This window comes from Diplotaxodon limnothrissa, linkage group LG19 (assembly GCF_057381915.1).
Source record: "Diplotaxodon limnothrissa isolate DT_005_m linkage group LG19, D_limnothrissa_male_GT1.1, whole genome shotgun sequence".
NCBI lineage: Eukaryota > Metazoa > Chordata > Actinopteri > Cichliformes > Cichlidae > Diplotaxodon > Diplotaxodon limnothrissa.
In genome coordinates this window covers 18,522,762-18,539,325 of record NC_140614.1, presented here as the reverse complement: position 1 = coordinate 18,539,325, position 16,564 = coordinate 18,522,762, and the positions used below count along the sequence as shown (strand labels likewise).

The 16,564-nt window shown below is 40.7% G+C and overlaps 1 protein-coding gene across 1 annotated transcript in view; it reads right to left on the bottom strand.

Moving 5' to 3' along the window:
- The window catches only part of LOC146612006 (uncharacterized), a 30,211-nt gene extending 16,625 nt beyond the window's left edge, over positions 1-13,586 (bottom strand). Inside the window, exons 1-51 of the mRNA XM_085342467.1 lie at positions 13,532-13,586; positions 13,417-13,433; positions 13,302-13,317; positions 13,101-13,122; positions 12,914-12,986; positions 12,612-12,755; positions 12,322-12,518; positions 11,510-11,613; positions 11,302-11,420; positions 11,032-11,199; positions 10,616-10,815; positions 10,405-10,517; positions 10,146-10,252; positions 9,771-9,938; positions 9,355-9,554; positions 9,144-9,256; positions 8,891-8,997; positions 8,606-8,782; positions 8,152-8,360; positions 7,960-8,054; positions 7,827-7,852; positions 7,592-7,613; positions 7,471-7,498; positions 7,278-7,362; positions 7,011-7,157; positions 6,712-6,923; positions 6,521-6,624; positions 6,313-6,431; positions 6,043-6,210; positions 5,627-5,826; positions 5,416-5,528; positions 5,157-5,263; positions 4,781-4,948; positions 4,367-4,566; positions 4,156-4,268; positions 3,897-4,003; positions 3,522-3,689; positions 3,106-3,305; positions 2,895-3,007; positions 2,642-2,748; positions 2,357-2,533; positions 1,903-2,111; positions 1,711-1,805; positions 1,578-1,603; positions 1,344-1,365; positions 1,223-1,250; positions 1,030-1,114; positions 763-909; positions 464-675; positions 273-376; positions 65-183 (exon numbers count right to left, since the gene is read on the bottom strand). Of these exons, the coding sequence (XP_085198593.1) occupies positions 65-183; positions 273-376; positions 464-675; positions 763-909; positions 1,030-1,114; positions 1,223-1,250; positions 1,344-1,365; positions 1,578-1,603; positions 1,711-1,805; positions 1,903-2,111; positions 2,357-2,533; positions 2,642-2,748; positions 2,895-3,007; positions 3,106-3,305; positions 3,522-3,689; positions 3,897-4,003; positions 4,156-4,268; positions 4,367-4,566; positions 4,781-4,948; positions 5,157-5,263; positions 5,416-5,528; positions 5,627-5,826; positions 6,043-6,210; positions 6,313-6,431; positions 6,521-6,624; positions 6,712-6,923; positions 7,011-7,157; positions 7,278-7,362; positions 7,471-7,498; positions 7,592-7,613; positions 7,827-7,852; positions 7,960-8,054; positions 8,152-8,360; positions 8,606-8,782; positions 8,891-8,997; positions 9,144-9,256; positions 9,355-9,554; positions 9,771-9,938; positions 10,146-10,252; positions 10,405-10,517; positions 10,616-10,815; positions 11,032-11,199; positions 11,302-11,420; positions 11,510-11,613; positions 12,322-12,518; positions 12,612-12,755; positions 12,914-12,986; positions 13,101-13,122; positions 13,302-13,317; positions 13,417-13,433; positions 13,532-13,586 (6,135 nt within the window). The remainder of the gene's footprint in view (positions 1-64; positions 184-272; positions 377-463; positions 676-762; positions 910-1,029; positions 1,115-1,222; positions 1,251-1,343; positions 1,366-1,577; positions 1,604-1,710; positions 1,806-1,902; positions 2,112-2,356; positions 2,534-2,641; positions 2,749-2,894; positions 3,008-3,105; positions 3,306-3,521; positions 3,690-3,896; positions 4,004-4,155; positions 4,269-4,366; positions 4,567-4,780; positions 4,949-5,156; positions 5,264-5,415; positions 5,529-5,626; positions 5,827-6,042; positions 6,211-6,312; positions 6,432-6,520; positions 6,625-6,711; positions 6,924-7,010; positions 7,158-7,277; positions 7,363-7,470; positions 7,499-7,591; positions 7,614-7,826; positions 7,853-7,959; positions 8,055-8,151; positions 8,361-8,605; positions 8,783-8,890; positions 8,998-9,143; positions 9,257-9,354; positions 9,555-9,770; positions 9,939-10,145; positions 10,253-10,404; positions 10,518-10,615; positions 10,816-11,031; positions 11,200-11,301; positions 11,421-11,509; positions 11,614-12,321; positions 12,519-12,611; positions 12,756-12,913; positions 12,987-13,100; positions 13,123-13,301; positions 13,318-13,416; positions 13,434-13,531) is intronic.
- Positions 13,587-16,564: the final 2,978 nt, after the last annotated feature.

Sequence of the window (16,564 nt, the reverse complement as noted above, 5' to 3'; positions counted from 1 at the left end):
TGGAAATGTTCTGGGTAAAAGAATTCCGTTTACAGGAAGATGTACATCTGCAGTTGGCACTCACAGTGGACAAATTAGGATTGAAGGCTTGCAAGTCCTGCACAGTTGCAAAATCAGAGAAGTCGCCAAGGTTTGCCTTTAGCCACGCTTGGCTCCCCGTGATAGATGAGACACAGCCAGGATCTGCAGAAAAAGCAAGAAAGTTATTGACAGGGTAATATACCACATGTTGTCATGGAAAAACCAAAGTGAGCTTGAGTTTCTCCTTTTACCTGTTGAGTCATTTCTTGACAAGAACGGTTTGATGAAGTGAGTGAAGACTGCTTGCTGTGTGTCTCTGTCCATGGATGCCTTTTGGCTTCCAAATGCCTGAATGCTACATTTGAGAGAAAGCTTTCAACATCTAAACTTCTAGTCAACTGCAAGTTTGCAGAATAGAGCAATATGTCTCATATTTACTTACACAGTCTGGTATGTCTGGCAGCTGAAGTTTTTGGAGCTAAGGCAAAATAGGAAGTTGAAAGATGGAACGGCCAGAAACGGACGGATCTTTGTTTTGAACCAGCTGGTAATGAACTCCTCACTCTGTAGTTGTGCCTGGTTGAAGTTGTCAATTCTCACTTCTCCAAGAGCCTCGAGCACATTTGACGAGGTCGGGTAAGTGTTGTTGCTGGCCTTGAATTGGCAGAAAAATAATTGTAGCTGGACCCAAACTTCACGCAGGGAAACGGCAATATTGTGAAAATGTGATTTTGTACTTACCATGTTAGCAAATGTCTCAAGGGCCTGGTCCAGTACAGCAGAGGCTTTTTGGAAGAAAAGCTTCCAGACTTCTACTGGGTATATGTTTTGGCTTTTCAGTGTGCAGTTCAGCAGTGTGACCAAGTTGCTGGATGTGAGATAGGGAGCCTTGAAAAAGAAAATTGACAAAGAATACAGCCATTTTGTCAGAGCTCATGGAGATTTGTCTCAGGACCATAATGGGGCAAAATCCATGTTCTGTTTTTGGAGTTTAAAAAGGAATCTTACAGAGGAACAGGCATGTTCTGTGATGGTGAAATTGCACAGGGCTGCCGAGGAATTGCCAGCTGACAGGATTTGTTCAAGTTTTGAACTGTGGAAAAAACACAATAAATTGAAATCCAATGTCCCCTTAATTGCACTGTGTTAACGAATTTTACCTAGACAGAATCAACATTGAACAAAACGGCATTTCACCCACCCATCAACTCCATCACAAATGAGATTCACTGTGAAAAGAGAATGGTTGTGTGTCAGATAATAGTCCTTCAGAATACATTTGTATCCTTAGAGTTGAAATGTCTACTTTTAGACAGACTTACCATGAACTGGGGTCACCTTGCACTGAAGACAAAGAAAATATGATTGTTAGTATAGTGGAAACATCTTCTTCAAGTGTAAATACCTTGACTTTGTCACAGTTGGCCCAATTAGTGTGCCAAACCTGGATCAACTATTGGATAACCCATGCAAGACACCCCCCCACCCCCCCACCCCCCACACACACACACACACACACACACACACACACACACACCCCAAAAAACTAATCTTACCACAAAGGAAGCTGGAACTGAGCAGCCTGTTTGGGAAGAAAAAGAAAGGAAATAAATCAATGGAGTAGTCATTACAGTGCTGGTACTGGGCTTTTGAGAAAAGTTTAGTCAGGAAAGCCTATTTGCCACATACGTGGGAATGTGTCCTGGAGGTACTGCTTGCTTGATCTCACGCCCTGTGAAAGGTCCAGTGGCAATGCTGCCAAACTCTGCGCAAGACCATCGTATCTAAAGGAAGAAAAGAATTCATTGTGACTTGTCAGGAGCCTCAGCTTGGCATTGTGCACACCCAAATGTCTAACTGTGGATATCAGAAATATCTTACATAGCCTGGTAGGATTCACAGGTGATGTTACTGGGGATCACCCGCAAGCTGCTAGGAAGGATGCTCGCCATCACAGGAACCAAATAAACCTGGAACCACTGTTGATAGTCTTCTGGCTGAAAGTCTTTAAGCTGAGGAGCAAGGGCTGTCAAGGTCAGGTTCAAAATGGTGTCTCGCACATCTGGATTTTGGATGAAGGTGACATTTCTCTGAAAAGAGAAGGGGATCATAATAAGGTCAGAGAGGAAGTCCTGAAGTCTTTGTGGAAATGTGGAGGTGAGGGGGAGCTTATCTAAACTAAATCTTTGTACTTCTGTACAGCAGGGATGCCTCAAGGCATGAAGCATATCAGAAATGGATCATTTTGAGTTAAACACTTGAGCAGGCTTATGAAAGAACACTGTTAACATTTGTTGATGTTTGCACTGAGGTAAGGTTACCAATGAGAATTCACCTGCTTGTTGATGTTTGCAAAAGCCTGGAAGAATTGGTTGAGCTGCTCATAATCACTGGTCTCTGTCAAGCTTGTCAACACCTCCCTTACAACATGTGCATCGTTTAAAGCACCACTGTTTGGATCTAGGATTAGTTCAGCCTTCTGCGATGGTGAAAGAACGTCCAGAACTGTCAGCTATGGATACAAAAAAGTAGAATTCATGAAATGCATGTCTTTTGTATAATTTCCAGAATTTTGCTTTGCTATTCTCAAGAAAGACAGGAAGAGTAATATGAAGATTACCGTAGAGATGTTGAAGTCTTTGAGGTCAGAGTACGCTGAATATTGGATGAATGGACCCAGATTTGCTTTAACCCATTGGGCATCGCTCTCATTTTGTTGCCTGCAAGCTAAGACACGCAGACAAAACTTAAGATGTGCTCAATTTAGGAAGGTTTCTGACTGGTAGACATGAAAGAATTTAAGTTTTTTGTCTGAGTGCTTTTCTAGACATTTCACACTGGAAAGCACATAACGCACCCTATGTCTGCCCTACCTGGCTCATTGATGGCATTGTCAGCATTTCTTAGGTAGCCCAGCAGACCATGTGTGATCTCTTGCCGTCTGTACAGTGGCATCTCCTGGATAACTAAAGCCAACCCACTCACACTGCAACAGTTGAAAGAAAACGTTCTCATGCTGTTCTTTGTCACTATTGTCATTTTCATTTACAACAAAATCTTGATTGCTCCAAGAAAGCTACTCACATGACTTGGTAGTTCGTGCAGCTGATTTTTGTGGTTGCGTTTATGAGCATTTCTGGAGTAAAACTGGCAAGGATAGGAATCAGTTTCACATGGAACCAAAGTTCATAGTCGTTTGTCGTGAAAGTGGAGAAATGTGGACTGATGATGATGAAGGTCGTATTCATGACCCGATCTCTCACAACAGGCTGGAAATGTGGGGTCTGTCATATTAAAGTGGAAAAAGACATAAGCAAATGTGAGATTGCATGTTGGAAGTACACCCATACAACATGGTACAAAGGCTGTAACCATTTGTTTTCTAAGATACAATAGCCAACAATGGATGTAGCGGTTGAGACCGATGTGTTATTCTGTATTTACTTCTGGAATCAAATATCCGCATTGTCCTCCTTCACCCTTTTAGGAGGCTAGCCTACCTGTCCATTGGCTGTCAGCTGTGTCAGGAATTCATCCACATTTTTTAGAGCGTTGCCCTGTTCAAGTTGTTCAAACACAAGATCAATAAAATCTGTGTTATTTGAGGCTCCAGAGCTCAGTAGCAGCTGTGCCACCTCAGAGGGATTGAGCGTTGACAACAATCCAGCCTACAACAGGGAATCAACATAATATCAGACAGCAGTAATGACCAATGCTGTGGGTAAAGGATTACAGTTTGCAACCAAAGAAAGTGTGTTCTATGATTTGCTTGTATTTTTTATATGGCAAAATAAACTCCTGTGTTTGTCTTCTTAAGTCTACAATTTTGTTTTCCTGTTCTTAAGGGAGGACTAGAAGTGCAATGTAGGGCTTACCGTAGAGATGTTGAAGTCTTTGAGGTCAGAGTACGCTGTATATTGGACGAATGGACCCAGCTTTGCTTTAACCCATTGGGCATCACTCTCATTTTGTTGCCTGCAAGCTAAGGCATGCAAACAAAAGTTAGGATGTGCTCAATTTAGGAAAGTTTCTGACAGGTAGACATGAAAGAATTTGTGGGCAAGTTTTTTGTCTGAGTGCTTTTCAAGACATTTCACACTGGAAAGCACATAACGCACCCTATGTTTGCCCTACCTGGCTCATTGATGGCATTGTCAGCATTTCTTAGGTAGCCCAGCAGACCATGTGTGATCTCTTGCCGTCTGTACAGTGACATCTCCTGGATAACTAAAGCCAACCCACTCACACTGCAACAGTTGAAAGAAAACGTTCTCATGCTGTTCTTTGTCACTATTATCATTTTCATTTGCAACAAAATCTTGATTGCTCCAAGAAAGCTACTCACATGACTTGGTAGTTTGTGCAGCTGATGGTTGTGGTTGCGTTTATGAGCATTTCTGGAGTAAAACTGGCAAGGATAGGAATCAGTTTCACATGGAACCAAAGTTCATAGTCGTTTGTCGTGAAAGTGGAGAAATGTGGACTGATGATGATGAAGGTCGTATTCATGACCCGATCTCTCACAACAGGCTGGAAATGTGGGGTCTGTCATATTAAAGTGGAAAAAGACATAAGCAAATGTGAGATTGCATGTTGGAAGTACACCCATACAACATGGTACAAAGGCTGTAACCATTTGTTTTCTAAGATACAATAGCCAACAATGGATGTAGCGGTTGAGACCGATGTTTTATTCTGTTTACTTCTGGAATCAAATATCCGCATTGTCCTCCTTCACCCTTTTAGGAGGCTAGCCTACCTGTCCATTGGCTGTCAGCTGTGTCAGGAATTCATCCACATTTTTTAGAGCGTTGCCCTGTTCAAGTTGTTCAAACACAAGATCAATAAAATCTGTGTTATTTGAGGCTCCAGAGCTCAGTAGCAGCTGTGCCACCTCAGAGGGATTGAGCGTCGACAACAATCCAGCCTACAACAGGGAATCAACATAATATCAGACAGCAGTAATGACCAATGCTGTGGGTAAAGGATTACAGTTTGCAACCAAAGAAAGTGTGCTCTATGATTTGCTTGTACTTTTTGATATGGCAAAATAAACTCCTGTGTTTGTCTTCTTAAGTCTACAATTTTGTTTTCCTGTTCTTAAGGGAGGACTAGAAGTGCAATGTAGGGCTTACCGTAGAGATGTTGAAGTCTTTGAGGTCAGAGTACGCTGTATATTGGACGAATGGACCCAGATTTGCTTTAACCCATTGGGCATCACTCTCATTTTGTTGCCTGCAAGCTAAGGCATGCAAACAAAAGTTAGGATGTGCTCAATTTAGGAAGGTTTCTGACTGGTAGACATGAAAGAATTTGTGGGCAAGTTTTTTGTCTGAGTGCTTTTCAAGACATTTCACACTGGAAAGCACATAACGCACCCTATGTCTGCCCTACCTGGCTCATTGATGGCATTTTCAGCATTTCTTAGATAGCCCAGCAGACCATGTGTGATCTCTTGCCGTCTGTACAGTGGCATCTCCTGGATAACTAAAGCCAACCCACTCACACTGCAACAGTTGAAAGAAAACGTTCTCATGCTGTTCTTTGTCACTATTGTCATTTTCATTTGCAACAAAATCTTGATTGCTCCAAGAAAGCTACTCACATGACTTGGTAGTTTGTGCAGCTGATTTTTGTGGTTGTGTTTATCAGCATTTCTGGAGTAAAACTGGCAAGGATAGGAATCAGTTTCACATGGAACCAAAGTTCATAGTCGTTTGTCGTGAAAGTGGAGAAATGTGGACTGATGATGATGAAGGTCGTATTCATGACCCGATCTCTCACAACAGGCTGGAAAATTGGCATCTGTGAAATTGAGGTGGAAAAGAAGCTAAGCAATACAGAGACTGCATGTTGCAAATGTACTCATACAACATGGTACAAAGGCTGCAAGCAATTCTTTTCTATGATAGACTCCTTGAAGACTTGTGTAGCGGTTTAGCAAATGTCTTATTCTGTCTTATCCTGCTGGAATAAAACACCAGGATTGTCCTCCTTCACCCTTTTAGAAGCCTAGCATACCTGTCCATTGGCTGTCAGTTGTGTGAGGAATCCATCCACGTTTTTTAGAGCGTTGCCCTCTTGCAGTCGCTCAAACACACGATCAATCAAATCTGTGTTATTGGAGGCTCCCAAACTCAGTACCAGCTGTGCCATCTGAGAAGGACTAAAGACTGACAACAATTCAGCCTACAAAAGAGAACCAGCATAATATAAGACAGCAGTCATGGAAATGTTCTGGGTAAAAGAATTCCGTTTACAGGAAGATGTACATCTGCAGTTGGCACTCACAGTGGACAAATTAGGATTGAAGGCTTGCAAGTCCTGCACAGTTGCAAAATCAGAGAAGTCGCCAAGGTTTGCCTTTAGCCACGCTTGGCTCCCCGTGATAGATGAGACACAGCCAGGATCTGCAGAAAAAGCAAGAAAGTTATTGACAGGGTAATATACCACATGTTGTCATGGAAAAACCAAAGTGAGCTTGAGTTTCTCCTTTTACCTGTTGAGTCATTTCTTGACAAGAACGGTTTGATGAAGTGAGTGAAGACTGCTTGCTGTGTGTCTCTGTCCATGGATGCCTTTTGGCTTCCAAATGCCTGAATGCTACATTTGAGAGAAAGCTTTCAACATCTAAACTTCTAGTCAACTGCAAGTTTGCAGAATAGAGCAATATGTCTCATATTTACTTACACAGTCTGGTATGTCTGGCAGCTGAAGTTTTTGGAGCTAAGGCAAAATAGGAAGTTGAAAGATGGAACGGCCAGAAACGGACGGATCTTTGTTTTGAACCAGCTGGTAATGAACTCCTCACTCTGTAGTTGTGCCTGGTTGAAGTTGTCAATTCTCACTTCTCCAAGAGCCTCGAGCACATTTGATGAGGTCGGGTAAGTGTTGTTGCTGGCCTTGAATTGGCAGAAAAATAATTGTAGGTGGACCCAAATTTCACGCAGGGAAACGGCAATATTGTGAAAATGTGATTTTGTACTTACCATGTTAGCAAATGTCTCAAGGGCCTGGTCCAGTACAGCAGAGGCTTTTTGGAAGAAAAGCTTCCAGACTTCTACTGGGTATATGTTTTGGCTTTTCAGTGTGCAGTTCAGCAGTGTGACCAAGTTGCTGGATGTGAGATAGGGAGCCTTGAAAAAGAAAATTGACAAAGAATACAGCCATTTTGTCAGAGCTCATGGAGATTTGTCTCAGGACCATAATGGGGCAAAATCCATGTTCTGTTTTTGGAGTTTAAAAAGGAATCTTACAGAGGAACAGGCATGTTCTGTGATGGTGAAATTGCACAGGGCTGCCGAGGAATTGCCAGCTGACAGGATTTGTTCAAGTTTTGAACTGTGGAAAAAACACAATAAATTGAAATCCAATGTCCCCTTAATTGCACTGTGTTAACGAATTTTACCTAGACAGAATCAACATTGAACAAAACGGCATTTCACCCACCCATCAACTCCATCACAAATGAGATTCACTGTGAAAAGAGAATGGTTGTGTGTCAGATAATAGTCCTTCAGAATACATTTGTATCCTTAGAGTTGAAATGTCTACTTTTAGACAGACTTACCATGAACTGGGGTCACCTTGCACTGAAGACAAAGAAAATATGATTGTTAGTATAGTGGAAACATCTTCTTCAAGTGTAAATACCTTGACTTTGTCACAGTTGGCCCAATTAGTGTGCCAAACCTGGATCAACTATTGGATAACCCATGCAAGACACCCCCCCACCCCCCCACCCCCCCCCCCACACACACACACACACACACACACACACACACACCCCAAAAAACTAATCTTACCACAAAGGAAGCTGGAACTGAGCAGCCTGTTTGGGAAGAAAAAGAAAGGAAATAAATCAATGGAGTAGTCATTACAGTGCTGGTACTGGGCTTTTGAGAAAAGTTTAGTCAGGAAAGCCTATTTGCCACATACGTGGGAATGTGTCCTGGAGGTACTGCTTGCTTGATCTCACGCCCTGTGAAAGGTCCAGTGGCAATGCTGCCAAACTCTGCGCAAGACCATCGTATCTAAAGGAAGAAAAGAATTCATTGTGACTTGTCAGGAGCCTCAGCTTGGCATTGTGCACACCCAAATGTCTAACTGTGGATATCAGAAATATCTTACATAGCCTGGTAGGATTCACAGGTGATGTTACTGGGGATCACCCGCAAGCTGCTAGGAAGGATGCTCGCCATCACAGGAACCAAATAAACCTGGAACCACTGTTGATAGTCTTCTGGCTGAAAGTCTTTAAGCTGAGGAGCAAGGGCTGTCAAGGTCAGGTTCAAAATGGTGTCTCGCACATCTGGATTTTGGATGAAGGTGACATTTCTCTGAAAAGAGAAGGGGATCATAATAAGGTCAGAGAGGAAGTCCTGAAGTCTTTGTGGAAATGTGGAGGTGAGGGGGAGCTTATCTAAACTAAATCTTTGTACTTCTGTACAGCAGGGATGCCTCAAGGCATGAAGCATATCAGAAATGGATCATTTTGAGTTAAACACTTGAGCAGGCTTATGAAAGAACACTGTTAACATTTGTTGATGTTTGCACTGAGGTAAGGTTACCAAGGAGAATTCACCTGCTTGTTGATGTTTGCAAAAGCCTGGAAGAATTGGTTGAGCTGCTCATAATCACTGGTCTCTGTCAAGCTTGTCAACACCTCCCTTACAACATGTGCATCGTTTAAAGCACCACTGTTTGGATCTAGGATTAGTTCAGCCTTCTGCGATGGTGAAAGAACGTCCAGAACTGTCAGCTATGGATACAAAAAAGTAGAATTCATGAAATGCATGTCTTTTGTATAATTTCCAGAATTTTGCTTTGCTATTCTCAAGAAAGACAGGAAGAGTAATATGAAGATTACCGTAGAGATGTTGAAGTCTTTGAGGTCAGAGTACGCTGAATATTGGATGAATGGACCCAGATTTGCTTTAACCCATTGGGCATCGCTCTCATTTTGTTGCCTGCAAGCTAAGACACGCAGACAAAACTTAAGATGTGCTCAATTTAGGAAGGTTTCTGACTGGTAGACATGAAAGAATTTAAGTTTTTTGTCTGAGTGCTTTTCTAGACATTTCACACTGGAAAGCACATAACACACCCTATGTCTGCCCTACCTGGCTCATTGATGGCATTGTCAGCATTTCTTAGGTAGCCCAGCAGACCATGTGTGATCTCTTGCCGTCTGTACAGTGGCATCTCCTGGATAACTAAAGCCAACCCACTCACACTGCAACAGTTGAAAGAAAACGTTCTCATGCTGTTCTTTGTCACTATTGTCATTTTCATTTACAACAAAATCTTGATTGCTCCAAGAAAGCTACTCACATGACTTGGTAGTTCGTGCAGCTGATTTTTGTGGTTGCGTTTATGAGCATTTCTGGAGTAAAACTGGCAAGGATAGGAATCAGTTTCACATGGAACCAAAGTTCATAGTCGTTTGTCGTGAAAGTGGAGAAATGTGGACTGATGATGATGAAGGTCGTATTCATGACCCGATCTCTCACAACAGGCTGGAAATGTGGGGTCTGTCATATTAAAGTGGAAAAAGACATAAGCAAATGTGAGATTGCATGTTGGAAGTACACCCATACAACATGGTACAAAGGCTGTAACCATTTGTTTTCTAAGATACAATAGCCAACAATGGATGTAGCGGTTGAGACCGATGTGTTATTCTGTATTTACTTCTGGAATCAAATATCCGCATTGTCCTCCTTCACCCTTTTAGGAGGCTAGCCTACCTGTCCATTGGCTGTCAGCTGTGTCAGGAATTCATCCACATTTTTTAGAGCGTTGCCCTGTTCAAGTTGTTCAAACACAAGATCAATAAAATCTGTGTTATTTGAGGCTCCAGAGCTCAGTAGCAGCTGTGCCACCTCAGAGGGATTGAGCGTTGACAACAATCCAGCCTACAACAGGGAATCAACATAATATCAGACAGCAGTAATGACCAATGCTGTGGGTAAAGGATTACAGTTTGCAACCAAAGAAAGTGTGCTCTATGATTTGCTTGTATTTTTTATATGGCAAAATAAACTCCTGTGTTTGTCTTCTTAAGTCTACAATTTTGTTTTCCTGTTCTTAAGGGAGGACTAGAAGTGCAATGTAGGGCTTACCGTAGAGATGTTGAAGTCTTTGAGGTCAGAGTACGCTGTATATTGGACGAATGGACCCAGATTTGCTTTAACCCATTGGGCATCACTCTCATTTTGTTGCCTGCAAGCTAAGGCATGCAAACAAAAGTTAGGATGTGCTCAATTTAGGAAGGTTTCTGACAGGTAGACATGAAAGAATTTGTGGGCAAGTTTTTTGTCTGAGTGCTTTTCAAGACATTTCACACTGGAAAGCACATAACGCACCCTATGTCTGCCCTACCTGGCTCATTGATGGCATTTTCAGCATTTCTTAGATAGCCCAGCAGACCATGTGTGATCTCTTGCCGTCTGTACAGTGACATCTCCTGGATAACTAAAGCCAACCCACTCACACTGCAACAGTTGAAAGAAAACGTTCTCATGCTGTTCTTTGTCACTATTGTCATTTTCATTTGCAACAAAATCTTGATTGCTCCAAGAAAGCTACTCACATGACTTGGTAGTTCATGCAGCTGATTTTTGTGGTTGCGTTTATGAGCATTTCTGGAGTAAAACTGGCAAGGATAGGAATCAGTTTCACATGGAACCAAAGTTCATAGTCATTTGTCGTGAAAGTGGAGAAATGTGGACTGATGATGATGAAGGTCGTATTCATGATCCGATCTCTCACAACAGGCTGGAAAATTGGCATCTGTGAAATTGAGGTGGAAAAGAAGCTAAGCAATACAGAGACTGCATGTTGCAAATGTACTCATACAACACAGCACAAAGGCTGCAAGCAATTCTTTTCTATGATAGACTCCTTGAAGACTTGTGTAGCGGTTTAGCAAATGTCTTATTCTGTCTTATCCTGCTGGAATAAAACACCAGGATTGTCCTCCTTCACCCTTTTAGAAGCCTAGCATACCTGTCCATTGGCTGTCAGTTGTGTGAGGAATCCATCCACATTTTTTAGAGCGTTGCCCTCTTGCAGTCGCTCAAACACACGATCAATCAAATCTGTGTTATTGGAGGCTCCCAAACTCAGTACCAGCTGTGCCACCTGAGAAGGACTGAGGACTGACAACAATTCAGCCTACAAAAGAGAACCAGCATAATATAAGACAGCAGTCATGGAAATGTTCTGGGTAAAAGAATTCCGTTTACAGGAAGATGTACATCTGCAGTTGGCACTCACAGTGGACAAATTAGGATTGAAGGCTTGCAAGTCCTGCACAGTTGCAAAATCAGAGAAGTCGCCAAGGTTTGCCTTTAGCCACGCTTGGCTCCCCGTGATAGATGAGACACAGCCAGGATCTGCAGAAAAAGCAAGAAAGTTATTGACAGGGTAATATACCACATGATGTCATGGAAAAACCAAAGTGAGCTTGAGTTTCTCCTTTTACCTGTTGAGTCATTTCTTGACAAGAACGGTTTGATGAAGTAAGTGAAGACTGCTTGCTGTGTGTCTCTGTCCATGGATGCCTTTTGGCTTCCAAATGCCTGAATGCTACATTTGAGAGAAAGCTTTCAATAACTAATTACTCAACATATTCAAAATTCAACATAATTCAATCACAAACATTTCAAACTTAAATCCCATTGATATTTTAAATCATCGTAATCAACAAATTGGTACATTTTGTCACAACCTCTTCTACACAGAATAAGACCTTTTTTTCTTTCGTTTATTCATCCACACTTTCATTTCCTTTGATAATTTGCTAATTTCATATGGTATTCTAATATGGGATAGTGAACTCTTTTAACCTCAGTCTTTTCATGTCTGGAAAAGTTTCCAACCGCGTTTTACATCGTGGGTAGCAATTTTCAGTTGAAATTCTCCTATTGACTTGTTTTCAATTACATAATTTTTGAATCATTATATAACATTCTTATTTTAAAGAAAACAGCTTCACGAACGACCACCTTATATTAAGGTCTATGCCTCTTCTACAACAGCTGGGTCACACAGTCATAACTTGTTTGGTCTGACTTGTAATTTAACAATCAGGTGATACACATATTTCTTTCTTCCTTTTAGTAGTGATTTCAGTGGACTTTGGGACCCTGACATCAACATTCAATGCAATACACAGTGAGAAATGTGTTACATGTTAGAATATTCAATTAAAATTGTTTATGTCTTTAATGATTTCCATAAGCAGTTAACAGCAGTCACCAGCAATAATTGGTAAAATGGAATTTATTCACTTACATCTCTTGGAAAGAGGTGCAGCTGAAGTTCTGCTTGCTGAGCTGGTTTAGGAAGTTTCCATTGACATAAGGCAAAAGAGGAATCATCTTCACAGAGAACCACAGCCTGATGAATTCGGGGTCACTGTCATTACCCAAACGAAGGCTGTCCAGAACTCCAAATATATCCAGAACATCAAATCCAGGGACATTGTTGTTCTGTTACAAGACAAATTTGCCATTTACCATTCTTAAAAGCTGTTACATGTTTTACACCTACACTATACTGAAGTAAAGCATTAGCTCATTTACCAGGTCAAAGAACACTTGTAAAGTCGACTCTACAATCTGCCTGAGATTTTGTTCCACCATCCTCGACTTTTCATCTGTTAAGCTTGCATTTTTACCCCTTTTACAGGATAGCTCGCCTGTCAGTGTGTCCACTGCAGCAGAGATCTAAGAACACATAGACCAGGTGAAAGGACTGGGTTACTGTCAGTAACTTAGCACAAGGGGGAGTCATTTATCAACAATGCTTTGTGGTGACATTTAATAATTTAAGGTTTAAAGATGAATTTATCATTTTTTACTCAAATTAATTCCAAAAGGCTTACTCTTTGAATGGCATCTTGTAGATTTGCTGCATGGCAAGTTTCCTGGAAACCGTTGGTATGAGTGGTGGCTTTGCTTAAAGAAGAAAAAACACGGTAACAGAAATGAATAATAAAGTCATCTTTAACTAAAATAACATCCCTGGAATGTATTATGTCTACAAATTGTTATTTGAGTTTGCATGCCTACCTGTTTTCAGATAAACCTGGTCCTATAAAATGCAAAAAAGAAAATGAATGAACACATGTATTAACATTTTCAAATTAATAATTAATGGAAAATGGATAAGAATGATGTTAATGGATTAACTTTTAAAAGAGGAAAAAGGTGACATTTTATTTTATATCCATATAAAATTGCATATGGTTTATATGTATAAAAAAAACTTACCTTCTGTTGTGTTGGACTGTAATGTAAATTTATAGAAGAACATGTTAATTCAGTATTTCATTGCATTTCATTGTTTTTGATTTAATTATTTAATCTTGAAAAAAAAAACACTTACAGTTGCAGAGACCAGTCCTGACATACATACAATAGATTTTTTTATAAAAAAGAAAAGTGTTAGATAAGGATATATATTCTATTAAATGACTAATTGAATGTTCAGAGATACTTACCAATGCCAATAGATGACAGTAGCAGAACTTGCACTGACATTCTTATGCCACCCATCGTGAGAACTCAGTTCTCACTTTTTTTTTGTGCCCCTCAGTTGATTTTCAGATTATTTAATTTTTATTTTAGATAAAGATGTAAAGTGATACTGGAAAAGAAAAATGAAGTGATAAAAGTGCATTTTAATTATTGCAGTGCATTAGATCTAAGAATTGTTGATACAGAAACTCAATAGTAAAGAACATAAAAGTATGACGTTTGAATGACATGTTATACATACACAATACATACATTTTCTTTTTAATCCCTCCAAAGCTAAAAGCAAGATTAAATAGTATGGATTATTTCTTACTTCTGTATAGTGATTATAAATTAATAACAGAGTATATCAGAAAGCAAGATAAGCCATAGAAAGATGTTTAACTGGTTGAACTCACCTCTCGAACTCCTTCACTCTGTGAGAGAAGACTGAAGATCGCTGTTAGTGGTGAAGCAGGTATATACTGGGTGGAGTAAAAGAAAATTAGAGCAGATGAAGCAAAACATGCTGAGAATGTTCTAAAAGATTCCATTGGGTAAACACATTGCCAAACACTGTGCACAAACAGTATGGACTACACTTTGGATAGATGATCATTATTCAGTCAACAGAACATGAAATTTGCGAAATATGATTAAGGACTGTTGATATGTAAATGCTTTGTTTATAACTACCTACAACGGAGATAAAGGAAATGTTATGATTTTGGATAAAGTTTGGCAAAATCAATGTTTATGGCTAAAAAGAAAACAAAAAGGATATCATTTTGGGTTACCTAGACCTCCTTTTTTCCACCTCAGTCTCACATTACTCAGCAACTGCTGAGTAATAAAATTGTTACCCCTTATGAAGGCAGTCCATCGTTACCTTTTAGAGTTTACATATACTGTAGTGGTACTGGCAATAATTTCGATGCAAGCATGAACTGTCTATTCCCTGATTTGGTCTTCAATCTAGCCTCCATTGCTTTTTTCTTCCTTCACCTAGGCACCTAGGCAAATCTCATGCATCTCAAATAATAATCTCGTTACCTGAAAATATCCTCAATTCTGTGTCCTTATCACTGACATTTCCCAGATTTGGTACCTGATATGCTTTTAGGATCTTATACACAAGTCTAGCATAAATCTCTGTTCTGTAATTGCCATGAAAATTCTGGACTATCTGCTTGAATGCTTCCTAAGCTTTTAATTCAGCTGGCTTTTTCTTTTGAACTCATCATTAAGCATTAGTTCATGGACTTTAGGAAAAGATTTCAAAAACACCTTCCTTAATTTTGACTTTACTTTTCTTGAGACCAAACATACTTCTTAAAAGCTGAAACACATCACTGTTTCTGCCCAGTCACTGTAGTTGTTCAGTACTTGGAAGATCACAAAGAACTTGCTTCTGGGCTCAACAAACACTAGTACAACCGGGTTGATGAGTTTCAATGTTATGCAAAATCTACGTAGGCTACATGAGTGTCGTTTGGACCTGTTGTTGACATGGTTATATTTTTGACTATAAAACTGGTCAGAAAGTTATACTGATACGTCCCAACAAAACCATTCACAAAATTTACAATAAAACAGTAACATCGTCAAGTTTTGGTTTTACGACCGAAAGTAAAGTGAAGCTGTGCAATTACTGTTGTGTCATTACTAAATTATTAAAACTGTTACTCCTTTCGATGTGGAGGAAGCAGCAGCTTTACTCTGAGCCCCTCTTGGATGACTGAACTTCTCACCTTATCTCTGAGGAAGAGGCCGGCCACCCTTTGGAGAAAGTCCATTTCCGCTGCTTGCATCCGCGATCTTGTTTTTTCGGTTAGTACCCACAGCTCGTGACCATAGGTGAGGGTAGTGTCGTAGATCGACTAGTAAATTGAGAGCTTCGCTTTTACACTCAGCTCCCTCTTCACCACAACAGACTGGTGCAGCGTCCACTGCGGCTGCAGCACCAATCCGTCTGTTGATCTCCTGCTCCCTTCTCCCGTCACTCGCGAACAAGACCCCGAGATACTCAAACTCCTCCACTTAGGGCAGGAACTCGTCCCGGACCTGGAGTGGGCACTCCACCCTTTTCCGTATGAGGACCATGGCCTCAGATTTGGAGGTGCTGATTCTCATTCCCACTGCTTCACACTCGGCTGCAAACCGTTCCAGTGCGAGCTGGAGGCCATCACCCGATGAAGCCAACAGAACCAGAAAAGCAGAGATGAGATTCTGAGACCAAAGTGCTTTTCAAGACACTCAAAGACACCTTACAAGCAATTAAATACCTAAAGAAGTCACTGTGATGAGTAATGAAATGTTTATCCCACTGAAAACGCTACTTCCAGATGAACTTTTGGGGAAATAACTACCAAAATCACAATATGCAAGAGGTTCCAACAGTTGGAAAACATCATATAATTAAAAAGTCAGCAATAAAGAATCAAAGAGAATAGGAACGCTTGATAAGATGTGTTTTAACATTGGCTTTGGAGATAGGGGGTCAATAATGCAAATGTGGTGTGAAAGAGTTCCAAATATGAGGCACCACTTGGCTGAAAGCTCATAGTGTTCAGATAGTCAGGCGAGCAGGGAATATAACAAGATTCATTAAAATCCTGAATCGATTTTTTAATATAAATTTATTTTGCCCGAAATGATCTCTGGTGACATCTCACAAAATTTCAAGAACCACCAAACAGTTAAGACAGTAAATGAGAGCAGGTACACGGATTCTGCACATAGACTTAAACACACAGCGCGACCCGCGGATCAGAATCAGTTAGATGTCGCCTTTCTCACGGTCGGGGCTGAAAGCCGACAGCTCGCTGATTCTGATCTGTCGGCGGGTCCGCGCTTTGTGTTCACGCCCTTTATGCGCTGATTCTAAAGCTGTTAGTTTGATGTCTCTCCAAACAATATTGACCGAACCAGCAGCAAAAGAAGATCCAAACGCTTCACATAAACATCGTCATGAATTCATTCTTACTTTTACTGTTTTGCTTCCATCGTGATGCGCA